The sequence below is a fragment of the Serinus canaria genome, chromosome 3 (assembly GCF_022539315.1).
Source record: "Serinus canaria isolate serCan28SL12 chromosome 3, serCan2020, whole genome shotgun sequence".
NCBI classification, from domain to species: domain Eukaryota; kingdom Metazoa; phylum Chordata; class Aves; order Passeriformes; family Fringillidae; genus Serinus; species Serinus canaria.
Window position 1 is genome coordinate 52,635,064 of NC_066316.1, and position 18,372 is coordinate 52,653,435.

Here is an 18,372-nt window from a genome sequence, read left to right on the forward strand (position 1 = left end):
ACACACCAAAAGTAGCAATATATTAATAAAAGTCCTTATTAGACCTTAACAAAACAGTAATTTTGGAAGAAAATATAATGTTGCCTCCAGGAAATTAAAAACTGTATTTTGCAATATGAATGACACATGCCCATATTTACCTATGCAAGAATGAACATAAGTTGAAAGAGATTTGAAAATAGAAACAGACTGACAAGTTCCCTTCTCTTTGTTTGTAGAAAAAGTTTAAAATTCCAAGGTGTTCTTGACTTTGCTTTGACTAAGTCCATTCATCTTTCCAATTTTCCCATGAAAACCCTGATAACTTCTGATACATATCTAAATCAAAATTCCTTGAGATTTATCTTCAGCCACCTCTGTTACCAAGAAGAGCAGCTAATAGAATGAAGTGCTGAAATACAAATACTTAGGGCTGGAAACATGCTCAAAATATTGGTGTTTGTGGCACACCACTTCCTGGGGATAATATAATCTATGAAAAGTATGTTGACACCTCAATGGATAGGAAAAAAGCAAAGTAAGAAATTTGACATAGTTAGGATCTAAGAAATAACTTATTTTTAAAAAATGTGTAACAGATTCCCTGAAATACTAAAAAGAATATAGTGTGACTGAATTAATAGCAAGGATTAGGACTTATTTGCACAAAGGAAACAGGAAATGTGTAAGAATCCCTCCTGCACAGCAGCAGACAGCACTAGAGAATGAGGACAAGAGGTGAGATAATACAGGTTGTGCAAAATCTTAACCAGTCTGCTGTTATTATAACACACAGAAATTGTGGTGTCTATTAAGTGCCCTGCCTTAAGAACAGATGCAAGAATTAAGTTACCTTGTGAGAGGGAAACAGACAGAAAATGCATGCAGAATACAGTCTCAAAAAACCCCAAGTAAACCCAAAATAGTATTTCCTAGCAGAGAAACTGTCTTCTGCTTTATAAAACCTGAAACACAAGCAATTTTCACTTGCTAACCAAAACAAGTTGAATACACTGAATTTTGGCTTCTGCTTGATCAGAAAGACTTTGCTATTGTGCAGTACAGAACATAAGAGGCTGACAAGGCAACAAAGCTTCCAGTGCTGAACTCAGCAGCAGGTCACACAAGCCCAGCCCAGCTCTAATGTCTGCTGCTGTTACCACAGGAGAGGTATCCCACAGCTACCAACACACCACAAACAGCTCCCAAATGTGGCACATGCCTGCTTGTTTCCCCAGTGAGGCAGGGATAACTGCACTTCCCTTAGTAAACTTAGGGATTCTAAAGATAAGAGGCCCTCAAAATCCAGATTTTACACTGGCTCGTACTTCTTGCCATTGGATTTGGTTTTTTCACTAATACTGAGTTTAAGTATAATCTCTTTCAAATTTAATCCAAAGGAATCAAGCTCTGCACACATCACAAATTTAGAAAACAAACTTAACAAACAGACAGTGTCCTTGAGGCTTAAATAGTGCCCCAGTCTTCAACACTGCACATTCAAACTTGTGGTTACAGTTACTACTTCACAGTCACTCCTTAGAGAAAAATACAATTTCTAGAGGGAAAAGCCACTCTTCTGATTCATGCTCTGAAAACAAAAGTTCTTCTGGGGTGGAAATCATAACAAGTAAGATTTCAACATGGTATTTTCTTATAAATATAATTAGTTGTTTGGCCAGTGTAATTTAAAACAAGTTCTGTCCCATAACTTAAGCCATAGTTCCAGTAAGGATGTAAACAGCTACCCTTTCTAAAGGAAAACAAAGCTGAAGGACATTCACAATAAAAAAAAAAAAAAAATCAATGTTACTTCTCACAAAACTAAAATTTTAGCTTAAATATAGTCTAGAGATCAAATGACTCAGAAATAGCACTCTGGCACAGAAACACTGAAACATATTTTTCAAAACCTGCAATGAAAAGTGTGGACTGAAGTTCTAAATTTTTCAACGGGCAATTAAAAACCCACACAAATAATTTGGATTCTCCTACTAATTAATTTCTTCAGCCAAAAAAATCCATATCCATCTTTTAGATGTGGCAGATTGATTGTGATCAGCATGCAGCGAAGCATAGTCTGAACTCACATTGCCTCCAACTGTGATGTTTTTCAATGCATTAGAGGGGCAGTTCTCTGCCTGTGGAATAAAGCTAATACCAAAGCGTGGCTTGCCACAATGAAAGCAGCACTCAGGTAACCAATAACTGTTGCCAATTCTATTGATAATTTAATTGCATTTACAAATACCAGAACTAATTTCACAGAGTTCTCAGATGTTGTTGGGCCAATTCAAACTGCCCAGTCCAGGCAATTTAACATCCTGTCTCTTCCATTTATTAGCACCTAACACTTCTGAGGAAAACGAAAAAGTGCACAAGGGAGCTGTGAGCAATGTGTGCCACAAGATCTGGCTCAAAGCAGAGGCTTTTCTCAGCATCTAATCCAGGCACTTAGCAAACCACTCTGACCTCACTCAGACTAACAAGGCAATTCAGTAAGTAACCACAATGTGGAAAACTGAGTACAAAAAACTGGACAAAGTTCAGTCACTTGAGAGCTGAAAGTGTACAAAACAAAATCTTCAGTGTAACTCTAAAACAGAAATGTGAGATCATCTTCAGCCCTGCACAATTTATAGGAAAACATTTGACTGGATTATTCTCAAACTTCTAAAGAAAACACTAAAAATTAGAGACTGTAACCAAAGCAAAAGGGAAAGGGAGGTTGCATAGCAACTAACAGCAATGCTTTCTCCCTGACAAATTAAAAAATGCTCAGAAAACATCAGGATGGGTCTGGGATGGTCATAGCTTGTCCTGTTCAGCAGCAAAAGGGGCAGGAAGAAGACAAGGCAGAGCACCTCCCTGCAGTCTTACAATCACATATAGCAGGTATCAATTCAGCCTCAAGAGAATCTGTGACCACCTGACAGCAAAACGTCCCAACCTCGCCATCCTTCCTTCCCTTGTTAAAAATCCGAGCCTAACACTTCAACTCTGGGCTGACATCAGTTGCACAGAAAATGTGAAAAACCTTGTGAAGAATCAGAATTCTGACCACAGTCAGTGAACATCAGCTATGTCCTGTTCACAAAATAAAAGAAAAATTCCACTGTGCACATGATTGCTCTCACAAATGTATTTCACTCTGAGACAGCTCTTACAGTTGGAGACTGTGTATAATAATATGGATACCCTGCTTGTAACGTTGATTGCAGTGTCAGACTGGCTCCTTCTTTGCTTTCTTCTTTCCACGTTCTTCCCACAATCTGTGATTAGGACACATCTGTCAGCCATATCATTCTGGGACTTTGATATTTCTGCAGAGAGAATAAAGAGAAAAGTCACTATAACAAACTTCGCAAGCAATCCTATAGATTTATAGGCTAATTCTGTAGCTTTCAAACTGTCATCCTGTACCTTTAGAATTGATCTCCTAAGAGTAAGAAACAGCTGGGAAGACAAGTGGTTGTCATATTGTATATAATTATATTTTTGCTGCCCAAATCTTTCCTGCTGTTTCAACTGGAAATTATACTCCTTGCTGCCTGTCATTATAGCTGCTACAAGGAATGGTGAGCCATCAAATACAGTTTCCTCTCAGAAGCAGCTACTACAGCTCCTATGTATAGTTTGATTTGTAAAGCAGTTTGGTTTGGTTCAGGATAAAAGCAAAATCATTACAACAGCATAAAGCACCATGACAATGAGAAGTAGAAAGAAGATCATATTGGAAAATATTTAGAAATGTATCCCAAAATATGGATGAGAGAAAGGATGTTACATACTCTGATCCCAAACCACATATAATTTTAAGAACATGAATAGCCCTCATTGACTTCAATAACATTATCCATATGGATAAGCTTATGTCCATACTTAAGCATCTCATTGAATTAGCACTTCAGTAACATTTAGTTTATTGGCAAATAAATCTTCAGAACTATTGAACATCTGATGCCCCACTTTTCACTTCATATTCCTTAGTGTACACTCAGAATTTTGCTTAAAGGGAAGGGCAGCACTAATCCATGATTTCTGAAGTTGAATATGAGCAGGCTTAACTGCAGATACTTTGTTGTCAATCCCAGATAGACTCTCTGAAGAATTAAAAATTTATAAGTAGCACATGAAATAGCTATCATATGTTTAATTCATACAGAAGAAATAAACACTTCTCTCACAACATGAACCTCCGTGGAGGAACCTCAGACAGCAGACAATACAACATTATAATATTCAAAAACAATGGCACTCCAGTGTGATTTTTAAAGACACTCTGGGTTAGTTTTGTTCTTAGCAGCAATCAGTCCTCAGATGTTTACTGTACTCTGTGTACACCATTAAGGCACCACGTGACCCATTCAAAGGCAGGCTCAATTAAGCCATCTCTGTAAACGAAACCAGGTTTTTAACATACACAATGAAATCAGAGATCATAAAAGAGACTGGAATTGAGAGTTCTAATGGAATAGATACAATCTGAGAAGCTTGACCAGCAGTAGAGGCAGAAACACCAGCCTTGCCTCAGACTCTCTTACAAGGAACAGGTTATTGTGTGAGAAAACACAAATGTTCCGTTTTCATATCTATTCCTCTTTTGGCTTCTCTACCCAAATATCATTAAGACTGACACTCTCTTTAGTGCCAAGGGCAATTTTTCACTGCAAATAAAACTACAACCAGTAATTCATACATTCACTGAAAGGCCACCATGGGATTACAATCTCCTCTTGCTGCCAAGCCCCACTGGAGCAGGAGGTAGCAGCATAAAGGAGCAGAGTGTACAATGGCAGCTTTGTGCTGCACGCGCTGATCCCTCGCTCCTGCTGCTCTCAGATGCACACACACTGCCTCCAGTGAGAGAGCCAGAGGCACAAAGAGCTTCTCCAGGTTTATTTACTGCAGCACACAAGAGCTGGGTGTATTAAATACCTCTGCAAACCAGGACACTTGTATCTAGATAAGAGACAGAGTACTAACTTTAGACACTTCTGATCAAAAACATTTATCAGCACAGTACCAGGTTTCATTGAGAAGCCATACAGTCTGAAAAAGCTGCTCTCTTAAGTCAAGAAACCCAAGTCTTTCTCTCTGTAACACTTCCTACACTTTTGAATTACTGACTTCAATGACTGCAACAGCCTGTTATTTTCTCTCAAATTAAACTGCTCCACATTAACTGAGGATGAGAACACCTGAGTGGGGTTTCACCTGTAGCTGAACTGAACCAACAACTTGCTCCCATCTCCCTCTGGAATGCCTGCTCTGCTCTTCTCCATCCCTGATATGGCTCCTGATCACATGGACCAGCACCCTCTGTTGTAGATGTTCCGACATATATCTTATCTTGATCCCATTTAACTCACTAAAACAGCAGAAAAGTACCTATGTGTTTTGTCTAGGTTAATTTTCTGCCCTTAAAAAGAGCTAAACCAGTTTCCAGAAGGTTCCAGATGCTAATTAAGCAGCATAATGCTCAAAACAGAGAGAAAAGATGTGAGTGGAGTAGGACCTTCCTTTTGGTAGCAGGGAAATAATAAATTAGCTTGCTGCAGTCCTGGCAGTTTTTACCAGTAACTCTGGAGTACAGCCAGGCTTAAAACCAACAGAAAGCTGAATAAATTACTTTGCATCCAGTTCTGTGCTGCCACTATTACTGATTCCAGGGTCTCACACCACTCTATACTTCTCTTTAGGAGCAGATGACAACATCTCTGCATAGCTTTAATATGTGTTCTCACAGACACAACATTAAATTTGCATAGTTCAAGGAGAATAGGTCTTTAAGATGGGTGGAAGAAGCTAAAGGAAAGTTCAAACAAGAAATAAAACAAGACTTAGGGGGAAAGGCAGAAAGGCACTGAAGCCAGATTTCTTCAGGTCTAATCTCATATGTGGGATTGTGTAAATTGAAGCTAGTAAGAAAATACTATGGTTTGTTCAAATCCATGCAAATTTGCAAGCCCCTGTAATCTTCTTAAGGCTCAGAAGTTTGTTTTCCTCTGGTCACTGATGCCTTTAATTTGTTTTTCACAAAGGTTGACTGTCCTCAGTGTAGTAAGCCTTAGAGGTGCACACACAGTCTGCATCCCTAGGAACAGCAGACAGTGTAAGAGAATGGAGGGAACCAAAAGCATCAGAAGGGAACAGGAGTTGTTAGGACTGGAATGCACTTAGAAAGGTGCACTGAAAAATTCCACACAACTAGACTGAGAAAGAGGAAGGAAGTTCTCTTAAATACTGTCAGGGAATGAAAATATTAAACTCCTGTTAAATGACAGACTCTTTAACTGGGTCAGCTGGGGTTTGGCCAGATAACATGACGATCAGAAATTGGTTATTACTCTAGCATGAATTAAATATACTGCATCTGAACACCTGGTAAATGAAAAATTATGCAGTCCTTTCACATCTTTACAAGAAAGGTGTTCTGGTTTGATATAATCAGGTTGTTTTAACAACTGGCAGAATACTTTAGTAGAATTAGATTTCCTGTATTACTGTTCATGTTGGCACAGCCTTGGCATTAATAGTTTCAGCCATTACTTGACAGCCTTTTTTTATAACAACTTCTTGGCCAACATTGTGGCCAAAAAATCAAAACATTTGACTGTATTATCCTGGAATGACAAGACAGTGAAAGCTACTTACTTTTTATATGTGTTGTGAGAGACAAAAACAAGTTTTCCACAGATTTATTAAACCTTTTAGACTCTCCAAGTTCCTGAAAATGGGAGATGAAAAGAGTAAGAAAACACAAAAGATTTGTAATTTTAAAGTTCCCATGATTACATATCTACAGACCACATAACAATCAGATGGTAAAGCTGCAGCCCTTTGCTCACTTCTGTAGACAAATACATCTGAGGACATACATTGATGCATGGAAAGTCATCTTTTAAGTTCCATGGTCTTTCACATATAAGCAGAACTCCTCACAGAAAGATCACATCATAAGTTCATAAATACAGCTAATTACATCACTGATTTGTGGTAAGGTATTTAATACTTTTATCTATTACAGAACAAAGAGTTTTCATCAAACTCTAGGTAAGTACATAAGAATGTTTACGGAACTGCAATGGTCTTCAAAACCAGGGCCTGAGGATCCAGTCCGAAATTAAACGAAATAGTGCAATTTCTGTCAGTTTCAAGCCATGTTCTACTATTCTACCCACTAGAAACTGCAATGCAAAGGCAGCCATCAAATTCACTGCTTCTCACTTAGTAATGAAAGTGACACATGACGACTGAATGTCACAGGAACACGGGATCCTTCAGGTTTGAGTGGAACTCAGATCTCAGGCCAGTCCTCCTGTGATGAGGCACTAAAACCAGATGCAACATCCTCATCTCAAGTAGACTGGTTAACCACTTCCCTCAAAAACTGAAAAATAATTGAAAACAGTAGCCCCTAAACTCTCTCTCTCCCAGTACCCATGCAGCATAAAAATAATGACCAAGTAGCAAAAGGCTGCTTTTCTATTGCAGAGGGATGTTTCAGCAGTCATTTACCACATTTCTGTGGCTGATCTTTTCATAAGAATGACACTCTAAGGGGTGCACTAATATGTATATTTTGCAGATACATACATTACCCATCACATTGGTTCCTGCTGGTGATTCTGTGAAAGGAGGTGGAGTTGGAGGTACGACAGAAATTTTGCTAGAAATTTAAGAGATAAACAGTGCAATAATTAATATATGATGCCAACAGATGAGATATTGTGCAGGGACATGGTTTATTTATTTATTACCCATGTTTCCTGCACTCTATAAAGTTCTGGGTCAACATCCTGTGTCTGTAAGAGTTGCAGCACAGGTTTATTCCCTGTTCTTTCTACCTTCTCAATCTTGGGGTGCTCCAGGTAAAATTATTAAAATAGAACTATCAGGAAGACCAAATTTAGGAAAAACTTCCTAGATCTCTACATGGCTGGGAGTACCACAGTCCTTGTCCTGAATTCTAAAACACAATTGCTGTAAAACACACCCCATATCTTGTTCAGAGATGTTTTCATAAGGCAGTCATCTTTATTTACAATACTAAAAGGATCCTTCCTTGCCTGAGTTCAGAGCTGTTAAAGACCCTTTAAACATTCCTGCCATTCCATCTGTGGTAAATAGTCCTGGTCAGTGGGAAAAAAAAACCCAGACTGATTCTATTATCTCAGCACAATCACAGATCCTAAGATATCTGGTGAACTTCCTTCTTGATTCTTTTTTAATTTTCACCACATCCAGGTAAGAGCAAGTCTTGGTTAGGATCTTATGCAGCTGAATATAAGTTTTTCTTATGCAGCTGTGCCTTGTCAGACAATTACAATAAATTGAAACCACCTCTTCATATCCTATTTTACACAGGGCTTTTGAGATTTTTTTGGTTGGTTTGGATTTTGGTAGGAGTTGTTGTTGTTGTTTGGTATTGTATTTTTTTTGTTTGGTTTATTTTAAGGTAGAGGCCTCCTTAAATAACATAACAAGCAGACTTTTACTTGATAATATATCACTGGTAATAACTTAAGTATGGTCATGTATTGCCCTCCAGTCAAAGTATTTATTCACTGTAAACTAGATTTTAATTTTTTTTTTTAAAGTTTGGGAAGTGGAAGTGCCTAACTTCTTGTCTCCTATTTATTGTAAAACTACCATATCAGCAATATCTCCCATTGAACAAATAATGATGCTGTTATGACACCTAGTAAATAACTTTCATTTACAATCATTTAAAAGTATTTTGCAAATTTAACAGATAATTGTATGAACAGTTATGTAAAAATTATAAGCAGATAAAACAAAGAGAATGCACATCCCTCCATTTCAAGTAAGATACCATTACTCCAAATATAGTACTTTCTCTCTGTTGCATGTGAGATCTATTCTGCAGATTGCTGACAGCTAAAAGTGAAACTTTTCCTATGCTTTTATCATTTGAACTCCAAAAGCATTGATTCTTTTCCATAATAAAGGAATAAAAATTACTGGTTGGTTTATAACATAAAATACATCACCCATACAAATTTGCAGTGTCCCAGGACTGTTTGTCCTTTTATGAGTCTTACCTCAGATTCTGGTAAGATTCCAAGAGCTTTGCACCAACTGTTTCATGTCTGCCTGTGAAGGAGGGAAAGAAGAGTCCAGAGATCATTTAGTAGCAACATCAGTTATGCCTGTAGAACAGTTTTTAAAATCAGTGCCTTTCAGGAACTGGCCTGTGTTTACAGGAGCTCATGCACATGCAAGTCAGGAATGAAGTCAATTCCCAACTAATGTATCAGCACATGTGCCAAGGAACACACAAGTCTCTCCTGCACCTCACACTGTACCATGATTTCACCCTCCCCTGTTGCAGGTGACACACTCAGATGAACTCCTCACAAATGCTAAGGACAATCACACAGAGATGCCAACATGCCCATTCCTAGGTTGCTAAAGGCTGTCAGCCTCCCAGGGTCCAGGAGGCAGGCGGTGCATGGGCCCACTGCGCTAAAGCACACTTCAGCCACAAAACTCAAACACTAAGGGAAGCTTGAAAACGTCTACAAGAACAGGCACATGGTCAACTCTTGCACCTCATGGAAATTTTTTTCACTCTTCCTACGGGAGACCTGAGCAATGACGAAAATGCTTGACTAGCTCACAAATGTGAGTGAGAGCCTTTGCTAAGAGCATCCCTGCAGGGAAACAGCAATCACAGCACACCCCTGAGCTGAGCAGCCTCAGGATGTGAATACACCAAGGAACAAAAGCTCCATCAGGCATGAACAATGAAGACTCATAAAATCATTGTTTGTTCCTGGGGGAATCACAAATATAACAAATGGTGAACTGAAATTATCTGGAGTGACTTTAGGCACTAGTAATTCCTGATACAGAAAGCAACATGTGATCATGTTTTGCTGAAGATGTCATTAATTATAACATTACTTACATGAAATTAATAGACCTTAGCAGTGGTAGAAACAATAATCAGCTCATGGATGTTAGAATTTTCATCGGAACTCCGGAATTCTCTCTTATTGATAAATAACATTTGCTATCTTAGATTTTAAATTGATTGGTCATGAAAAGTAATCTAACACTTTAATGAAAGCATTAATCTCATTCTTTAGGCAGAAGATACAAAAAAAAAATTAATAAAAAGCATAACAATGTTCTGGGGTTTTTTTACTACACAACATGAGAAAATGTCACTGTAAAATATTTTTTTTTCAGTTCAACTTACTTTCTAGTGATTACTTCAGTTATATTTTCAAACCAAAAGAGGGCACTGTCCCTCCAGGATTGAAGATTGCATAGACTGTTGTGTTTCAAAATTTGTCACTTTTTCAACTCCTTTAAATACATCAGTTGGTCTAATCAAAGGAACTAAAAAAACATATTTATCCCTGCAGGTTTATCTTCTGCAGGTCTTTAGATCTTTGTAATGTCAACAGCATTACCACTAGACCAACTAAGTAAAATGCTTCAAGAATCCACAAAGCCTTCATAATTCAAAGTGAGAACTGATTTATTTTGCTGAAAAAAGGGACAATCAGTAGCTTGCATTATGAGATTCGATATCCAAGAACAACATTTTCAAATAATAAAATATTATTAATAGATTGATAAAACTACCAGCTTCATACTCATGAAATTGTGCTTTAAAAACATCAGTCAACTAACACTTTAAAATCAGAAATTGTGTTGGCTAGAATGGACTTTAGTGAAATCTTTCAAATTTTAAATGAATTGTTTTAACTGGAAAACAAAACTTTAACGGGAAACTAAACTTCAGTTTAGTTTCTTAATATGCTGCTGCCTTTCACAAACACCTACCACCCAAAATTTGCCTGATCACTCTCTTCCTTTTATAAAATTCTTCCTATTCAAGCTTTCCAATAGAGATTTAAGGCCTAGCCTTTTCCTTTTTACCAAGTACTCTCAAACATAGATGCAGATACTGGAAGTGAAACTGTATCATTTAACTGCAGTCAGGCACAAAATTAAGTAGATGCCTACCTGAAGTGGTACTTTAAGGGAAAGAGGAAACAAATCTTCTCCACCTTGCTAGTTATTGTAGGTAAAAACAAACACTAACAGCTCCTTTGCTGGCAAAACACATTCTCCATAGAGCATTCCATCCATATCCTCTATAATTTCTTTCAGAACTTTGTACTTTTAATGGCACTGAAAAGACCCAGCATAAGGCAATGGCACAGCCAGCTGGCTGAAGGTAACGAAACAGTGCTTAGCTCTCTGCTGATTTATGGCTACACATGGGGGATTTTATTCTATTCTATCATTTCTTTAGGCTTTAGAACCTCCTCAATGAAAGAAACTGAAGTTTAAACTTTGACAAATGATGAATGCAAGATCATTTTCTTCCTGTACATATAACATTTCTATATTATTTCACATCATTATATTTCTTAGAAGTTTTACACGCTCATTAATTTAAATTTACATGGACAAAATATTCTTATTTTTATTACTCCAATAAAATAAGTTATACTTTTAAATGCATTCTGCTAACTTGTGTTCATGTTTTATTTACTGCACAGACAGATGGACTGTGAGACTTGTTTTCACAGACAATGGAAGAAACATTGGATACAGTGTCAGACTACATTCTGCATTTGACTTAGATGACAACTTCACATTACATAGCAGTTTATGATCTGTTCCAGTGATTACCTTCACCTGGATATTTCTTTGCTCGTTCCTCAAAGAACCATTCACCAGCCTTCACTTTCACATCTCTGAAAAACAATTTAAAGAGAGTCAAATCAAAATGTTTACAAGTGCATTCCTTCAAATGTTCAGTTACCATGTAACAATCAAACATCCTTTATAAATCCTACTGTAAAACTAAGATTTCATGACTACTCAATCTATTGACTGGTCTTGCTGTGGGTCTGAAAACAACATGAAGGGGAGGAATCATTTGGGGACATTTGTTTTGGTTGGGGGGGGGGGGGGTGTTTGGTAGCTTGTTTTCCATTTTGCAGTGTAGGACTGGCCATGGAAAGTGATACATGCTGCTCTGGCCATTGCTCCCAAGCAGAACTCAGGATGGCTACCAGGGAGCACTGAACTCCACAGCCCTGGCAGCACAGGGGCTTCGTGGCCCATCTCTCCATTTTCTGGAGGCTACCATCAGCTACATCAATGACTTATAAAGGCACCAGGATCTAAGGAACAGAAAAGTAATGATTAGCAAGTACAAGATTATATCAGATTAAACAGTTCTGTCATGATCAGATTTTCAACAAATCTTACTCTTCCTGAAGCCTGCAATTTAAACTCACCCATTATTAAAGAAACAAAAAAATCATTAACTGAGGATAGGATTATCTGGATCCTTCAGGTTCCAAATTCTCATCCAAATGACTTACTAATTTTTAGGGCATATATAATATCTCCCTTCCTTGTCAATTTTGTGGTGCTTACTATAAGATGAAGTCTCACTGCAAAGATTTCCTTAGTGCAGGCACTGCTAAACTTTTTCTCTACCCAGTTGTTGATTTTCCTTCTATAAAATTAATCTTTTTATTACCATTTCCTCTGCCAAAATTGCTTGAAACTGGCAACAGCATACAAACAGTAAATTCATGTAGGGCTTATCTTCCTAAGAAAGCAAAATCTCTAAATACAAGAGCTAACGTGATATCCACAAATGGGCAAGGCAACAAAACCTGTGGGTCTGCTATTTCACCTCACCTTATTCTGCATCAAAACAAACTATAGGTAGGATACTTTTGGTTCTGTCACTTGATTTTAAAGCCTTTTAGGCATTTTAATGACATCTTCGTAAGCAGCAATGCAGACTATTAAAAAAAATCAGCACCCACATAGACTGCACATTTTCATACCTAACCGTAGACCCCTGTGCATAACTGAAAACACGACTCTGAAAATGCTATACCCACTCCATTCACATAAAAGATGCCTCTTCCAGGCGAAACTTTTTCTGTTCACAAGGTTTTCAGAATTTCTTATTTTGTAAGAAATACAAAATTTGCCTATCCCTACATGCTCTTTCACTGAGGTGTTTAAGCATTCCTTACAAACATGATCCCAGTGTCTAGGGCAGAACCTCCATAGTGCTGCTGCTGTTTGGTTCAGGAAATAATTATTCTAGTGATAAGCAAGACCCAAAATTACAGTTACTTGGGACTTGGAAATTAGCTCTTACCTTTTTTAGCCATCCTGTTTTTCCCTCACCAGGATGAACAGAAGGGGCTGAGTACCATTTACCACAATGCTTCACTCCCTACCCTTCTAGAGATTTGCAGCTTTGATGTAAAGCTCACTGAAGGTAATGGAAGAAGTCTGACTGAATTTAATTGATTTTACATCATGACTAAAGACCAAATGAACTCTCTTCACATAAAGAGAAATTCAATGACAGCTGGCATACCCATCTGTATTAGCAGGATTAAAAAAAAAAGGTAATTTCCTGAAGGAAAAGTAAAAAGGTCTGTTAATTAATCTAAACAACATTTTCTTGGTTTTACCATTAAAGAGCTGGACAAGCTAATTAAATAATTAAGAGCGTGCATCACTACACAAAGCAGCCTAACAACCAAGGACTCTCTATAGGGGGTTTCCACAGTGGCCACCAAATAGCTGGAAACTAATTCAAAGAGGAAGTGGGGAGGGTTACCTAGACAAGGATAAGGAAAGTTAACTTTTGAATTTTCAGTTTAGTGCCTAAAGCTTGAAACCCAGCAAAACACACAAACCAAAATCTAGTAACTATTTTGTATCAAGTATAAATATAGCTGAACTACCTATTTTGCATATTAGTTGCTAACTAAACTGAAGATTCAGAGAATATCTTGTTTGCAATGGTTTACAACTCTCTTCCAAACTATGAAAAATTACTTCAAACTAGTACAAATTTGTTTAACTTGAGACCAATACTTTGCCTTGTATTTCCCTCTGTTTTAATCTCATTTTGGCACTGGCAGAGGGAGTGGAGTGGTGAATCCATCTTAGCACCTGCAGAGGGAGTGGAGTGGTGAATTCATCTTGTGTTGGCATAAAGTAAATTTTCATCCAAATCCTCACCCTTTCTACAGGGATATTTATCCAGCAGAGCTTTTGAATAATTTCCCAAACTATAATTCTTCACCTACATATTATTTTTCATCAAATGTAGAAATATATCTAAAGCATTTTGCTTAGAAAGATTGCAATAAATAGAATGGACTATGAAGGAATATTTTGATATTTAAAAAAAGGTATCAATACATTAAAAGAAAGATTGTTTCCTGCATCCTGACATACAAAAATGTGATGTAATAAAAGAAAAAAATCAACTAATTCAAAGTAAACAAATTTGTGTTTCTGACCATTCAAACAAATCCTAGTAATATTATTAATTGGTTTTGCCCTTTAAAATTTTATAAAGCATGACTTCAAATTATTTGTCAATCAGATTTCTTTCTCCAGTGGTTAGAGGCAGAAAATAATGATGAGGAAATATTCAAGAAATTTGCTATACTACATCAAAGCATGGCACCTTCAGCAGGTTGTGAGGATGCAGTGGTTCAATACTGAGTAGGGGAAGGAGCTCTCTCTGTGGCTCAGAAACTCACGACTGTTTCTATGATTTGCTATTATCATCTTAGTCACACTCACAGTACCTTTGGCCTACTCTGAGGCTCCATTTTGCTAAACACAGGAAAGGAAATATCAGCTATGTGAAGAACAACACAAAGTTTCCATCCATTTCATCACTACCAGGACCTCAGCCAACATTTTCACTACACCAGTGGCTTTACAGCAAAGCAAAACTCCTTACCCATGAGCATAACAAATGGTGCATTTCCAAAGGCAGGGGTTCAGGCAGACGCGGCACTCCGAGCACACGCGGTGGCTGCAGCCATTGCACACGGCGCCTCTGTTCACCAGCAGCCCCAGCGACTTCTGACAGCGAGCACAAGACCTCTCCTGGTACTCACGCCCTGCATTTTTTGCCCCCTTCCACCGAAGCTGCTGCAGCTGCAGTTTCATTTTCCTAATTCCACAGGTAAAAAGGAAAAAAAGAAAAAAATTACAGCTGACAAAATCCTCATTTAAAGCACAAATTAATAATACCGTGGTTGGGTAATACCATTTCTAGTGGGAGAGATGCCCTCCAGTGTGACCTCTGTTGAGCACTGTTTAAAAAGGTGCATACACAGCATTTCTGCAGTGTAACCAGAACTGTGCATAGTAACAGAGAAATAGTTAACGTAAATGGGGTTTTGTTCACTTCAGGCCTGCTTTCCACACTGAAATCATTGTATGCAAGAGATTATGCATTCACCTCCAAAAATGAGACTAGATGGTGCTCCCTTCCATTTATTTCTTTAAACAATATTTATCCAAGAATTAAATATTCTACTGAAAAAAAAATAATCATAACAAATGCATCATCTGTAAGCTAAAAAACCAAACCAAAACAGCACACAGACCAAAATATCAAAACCTTTCTTTGTCATTAACTTTGCTTCCATTGCATGTACCAATAATCAAGATCTATGTTTTTAATTGATAGTAACGTCATGAGCAGTTGAAAAGGATTTTCTAACCAATTCAGACTTTCTACATAGCCTTTCACATAATTACTATTGTTTTAATATTGTTTTATGTTAAATATGTCTCATAATACTTACATAAATGTTTGGTGTAAACAAAGTTTAAATTTCCACATTTAAAGGACTAAAAATTTATATCTCACCTACACCAATACCTACCTAGTTTTACAGGGGGATGCAATATCACAAAGCAGGATACAAGAGATAATTCTCCAGCACTTTATTTCCTCTATGTCTTGGTTATTAGGGAAATCTTGTTCCTAGCCAAGACATTATGCAAATAAAGTGTTGAAGAATTATCCTTTATCCTCGCCAGGTGAGATACTGGCCGAGTGTGAAATCAGTAAATAAAATCCTTTCCTAACCAATGACACCTATTGACACAAGTAACAACCTCGAAGGCAGAGTGCTGTGCTTGCTGCCTGTTGTGTGTGAGGAGGAGCAGGGATGGATTCTGCACAATGAGCAGGTATCCAATGATTCTAAACTCCAGTCTTGGCACAACGTAAGCTAAACAAGTCAGCCTAAGATCTGAACATGTTACCAAGACTACACATATGCATACATAGGAACATGATGAAAATGCCACAAAGCCTTCAAAGAAAAAACTCAGCCAGCAACTGAACTTTCTATGAAAGCTGGAAATAAAATCCACTAAGTACATTATTCAGTGAACAGGATTTGCTGATCTTTAATGTAGAGCCAATAGAATGGCAAAACCAAGAGACTCTGGATAATCTCAGATTTTACAGAGAATACAAAGACATTAGCTAACAAGAAGTTATAAGAGGAGTGCATTTAGGACAACAAGTAGAAGAAGAGTAATTTAGAAGGAAGAAAACAAAACAAAAAACAACAGAAAACAGGAATAGGGGAACAGCATTACCTTATTCTTTCCTCCTCTGTTTTTCTCACCATCTGGTCACGGTATAGGACTTCCAGAACAGCCTCTCTTTCTAATTCCTTAAGGAAGTTCAGATTAAATTCACACGCCATTTTTGCCAAAGTTCACTATTTCACTTGTTTTGTAGACTCCTGTCCTATGGCTTCCACTACATCCAGAGTGCTGGTCTGGGTGTTTCCTAAATGCCTGTACTCTTTCTTGATGAGTTTCACTGTGCCATACCCTTGAAAAGAAAAATAACTTTGTCTGTCTTCACACAGATCATTTAAGTATCTCTGCTACACAGGGAATATGAAGAATTATCAAGGTCACAGCAGTCTTGACTTTTTCATATGTCCTTTAACTCCCTTTTCTTTTCTTTTTTCCACTGAAAGCAGCTCCAAAAAAGATGAGATCTTGCAGCAATGTTCCAGATACAGCTTGAACTGGCACCAGATGGAAGGACAATTTGTCAAGAGATGGTGTAAAGGAGTGGCAGAAATGGTTTGGGTTTCTTTATTTGCTTTTCAGAATTTGGGGTTTCTGGGCCTAAGGAAAAAAACCCCAAACATTATCTCTTCTCACCTCTTCAAGACACTTCAAATAATGTGAAGGACACATTTATTACACTCAAACCTTTCATGCAGTAATTCAGACACAGGAGAAATTTTAAGACAGTCCTGTTCTTCTGAGAAGCTCACCATATTGTCCATAGCACCCAGGCACATACCTTCACATTTTTTGTACAGTAAACATAAAACAACCAATAAAAAAGCTTAAGTTAGTTTTGAATACAGGCCTACAGGCCCCATGACTGGCATACTGCTTGAGACAAAATTTTTGAGCGAAAATGTCCCTTTATAATCTCATTTTGTTGAAAAGATATCACAAGACTAAGAGTAAAAAAGAAAAGACCTCTAAGTCACTTCCATCAATTACCTGTGTCTGTTAAGTCTAGATAAACAGTTTGATACCAAATAATGCTATTATCTTTGCTAATAGATAAGAGACACTAAAAAGATATATACTACTTCCAGCTCAGTGCACTAATGATTTTGGTCCCAAACTGATAAAGTTAACATATAAATATATGCAAGCATTAAGTCGAAAACAGAATCACAACTGTAGTTTGTGTATATTCTGTGACCTTCACTTTTGCAAAACTCCACTGAAATATAAAATAAATGTATCATACTTTGCAGCAAAGTTGAGAAAGAACATGATTATTCAACCTAAACCAGCTTACCCATCACATTAATTTTTGATATTACAGTCTAACATTTAGTGCATATTACTAGAAATGTAAAGCAAGTTCACTTATGGTACACCAGTATTAAAGATGTGTATATAAAAACTGGTTTAAGTGTTTCAGACTTAATCTGAAGTGGATACACAAGGTCAGGCTCTAGGCAGGTGTAGACACTGGGATAGAAGGGCAAAGCTTTCCCAAAGCAGTTACTGACGCTTTACTGATGGACCTCAGCTGAGGATCTGACCAACTATCTGCATTACTGGATCATTGTTTTAAATTTAAAACTTAGTATTGGAAAATAAACAGCTAAACTACCAAAAGAACCCACTAAAACTTCAGATATATAGTGAGAATGCATTTCTGTCAGTGCAGGAAATTACTTTACATGCAGTTTGCCCCAATTAAGTTACTTAATTTTCTACCAGAAAAAGCAGAGGGTGATAAAATGTATACATAAACAGGTTGCATTCCATTTGTCTATGGGGATTTTTTCATGAAATCTTTCAACAGACACCAAAAGGACAAAGCATTTCACAGAAGTTTGTGTTCAAGAAAAAAAAAAGATTGGTTTCCTGTGGAAACAAAAGAGACAGAGATAGGCATAATCATGTTTTATTTCCTTACCAACTGCAATTTCACAGGAAATTACTCATTTGAAACATAAAAAGCCTGAGCAATTTTTT

General features: G+C 37.4%; 1 protein-coding gene across 4 annotated transcripts in view; it reads right to left on the reverse strand.

Annotated features, from left to right (window-relative positions):
- The window catches only part of SYTL3 (synaptotagmin like 3), a 35,472-nt gene that overhangs the window by 14,891 nt on the left and 2,209 nt on the right, over positions 1-18,372 (reverse strand). For 2 of the 4 annotated variants that reach the window (XR_007777108.1, XM_050972319.1), the window contains exons 2-8: positions 16,441-16,986; positions 14,777-14,992; positions 11,662-11,726; positions 9,048-9,099; positions 7,579-7,651; positions 6,637-6,709; positions 3,178-3,302 (exon numbers count right to left, since the gene is read on the reverse strand). Coding sequence is in view for 3 of the 4 variants with exons in the window: in XM_050972319.1 (XP_050828276.1) it covers positions 3,178-3,302; positions 6,637-6,709; positions 7,579-7,651; positions 9,048-9,099; positions 11,662-11,726; positions 14,777-14,992; positions 16,441-16,550 (714 nt within the window). In the remaining variant the exon portion in view is untranslated. Of the gene's footprint in view, positions 1-3,177; positions 3,303-6,636; positions 6,710-7,578; positions 7,652-9,047; positions 9,100-11,661; positions 11,727-14,776; positions 14,993-16,440; positions 17,539-18,372 lie in introns of those variants that run through there. The other 2 variants (XM_009095302.4, XM_050972320.1) reach the window with 2 other exon arrangements.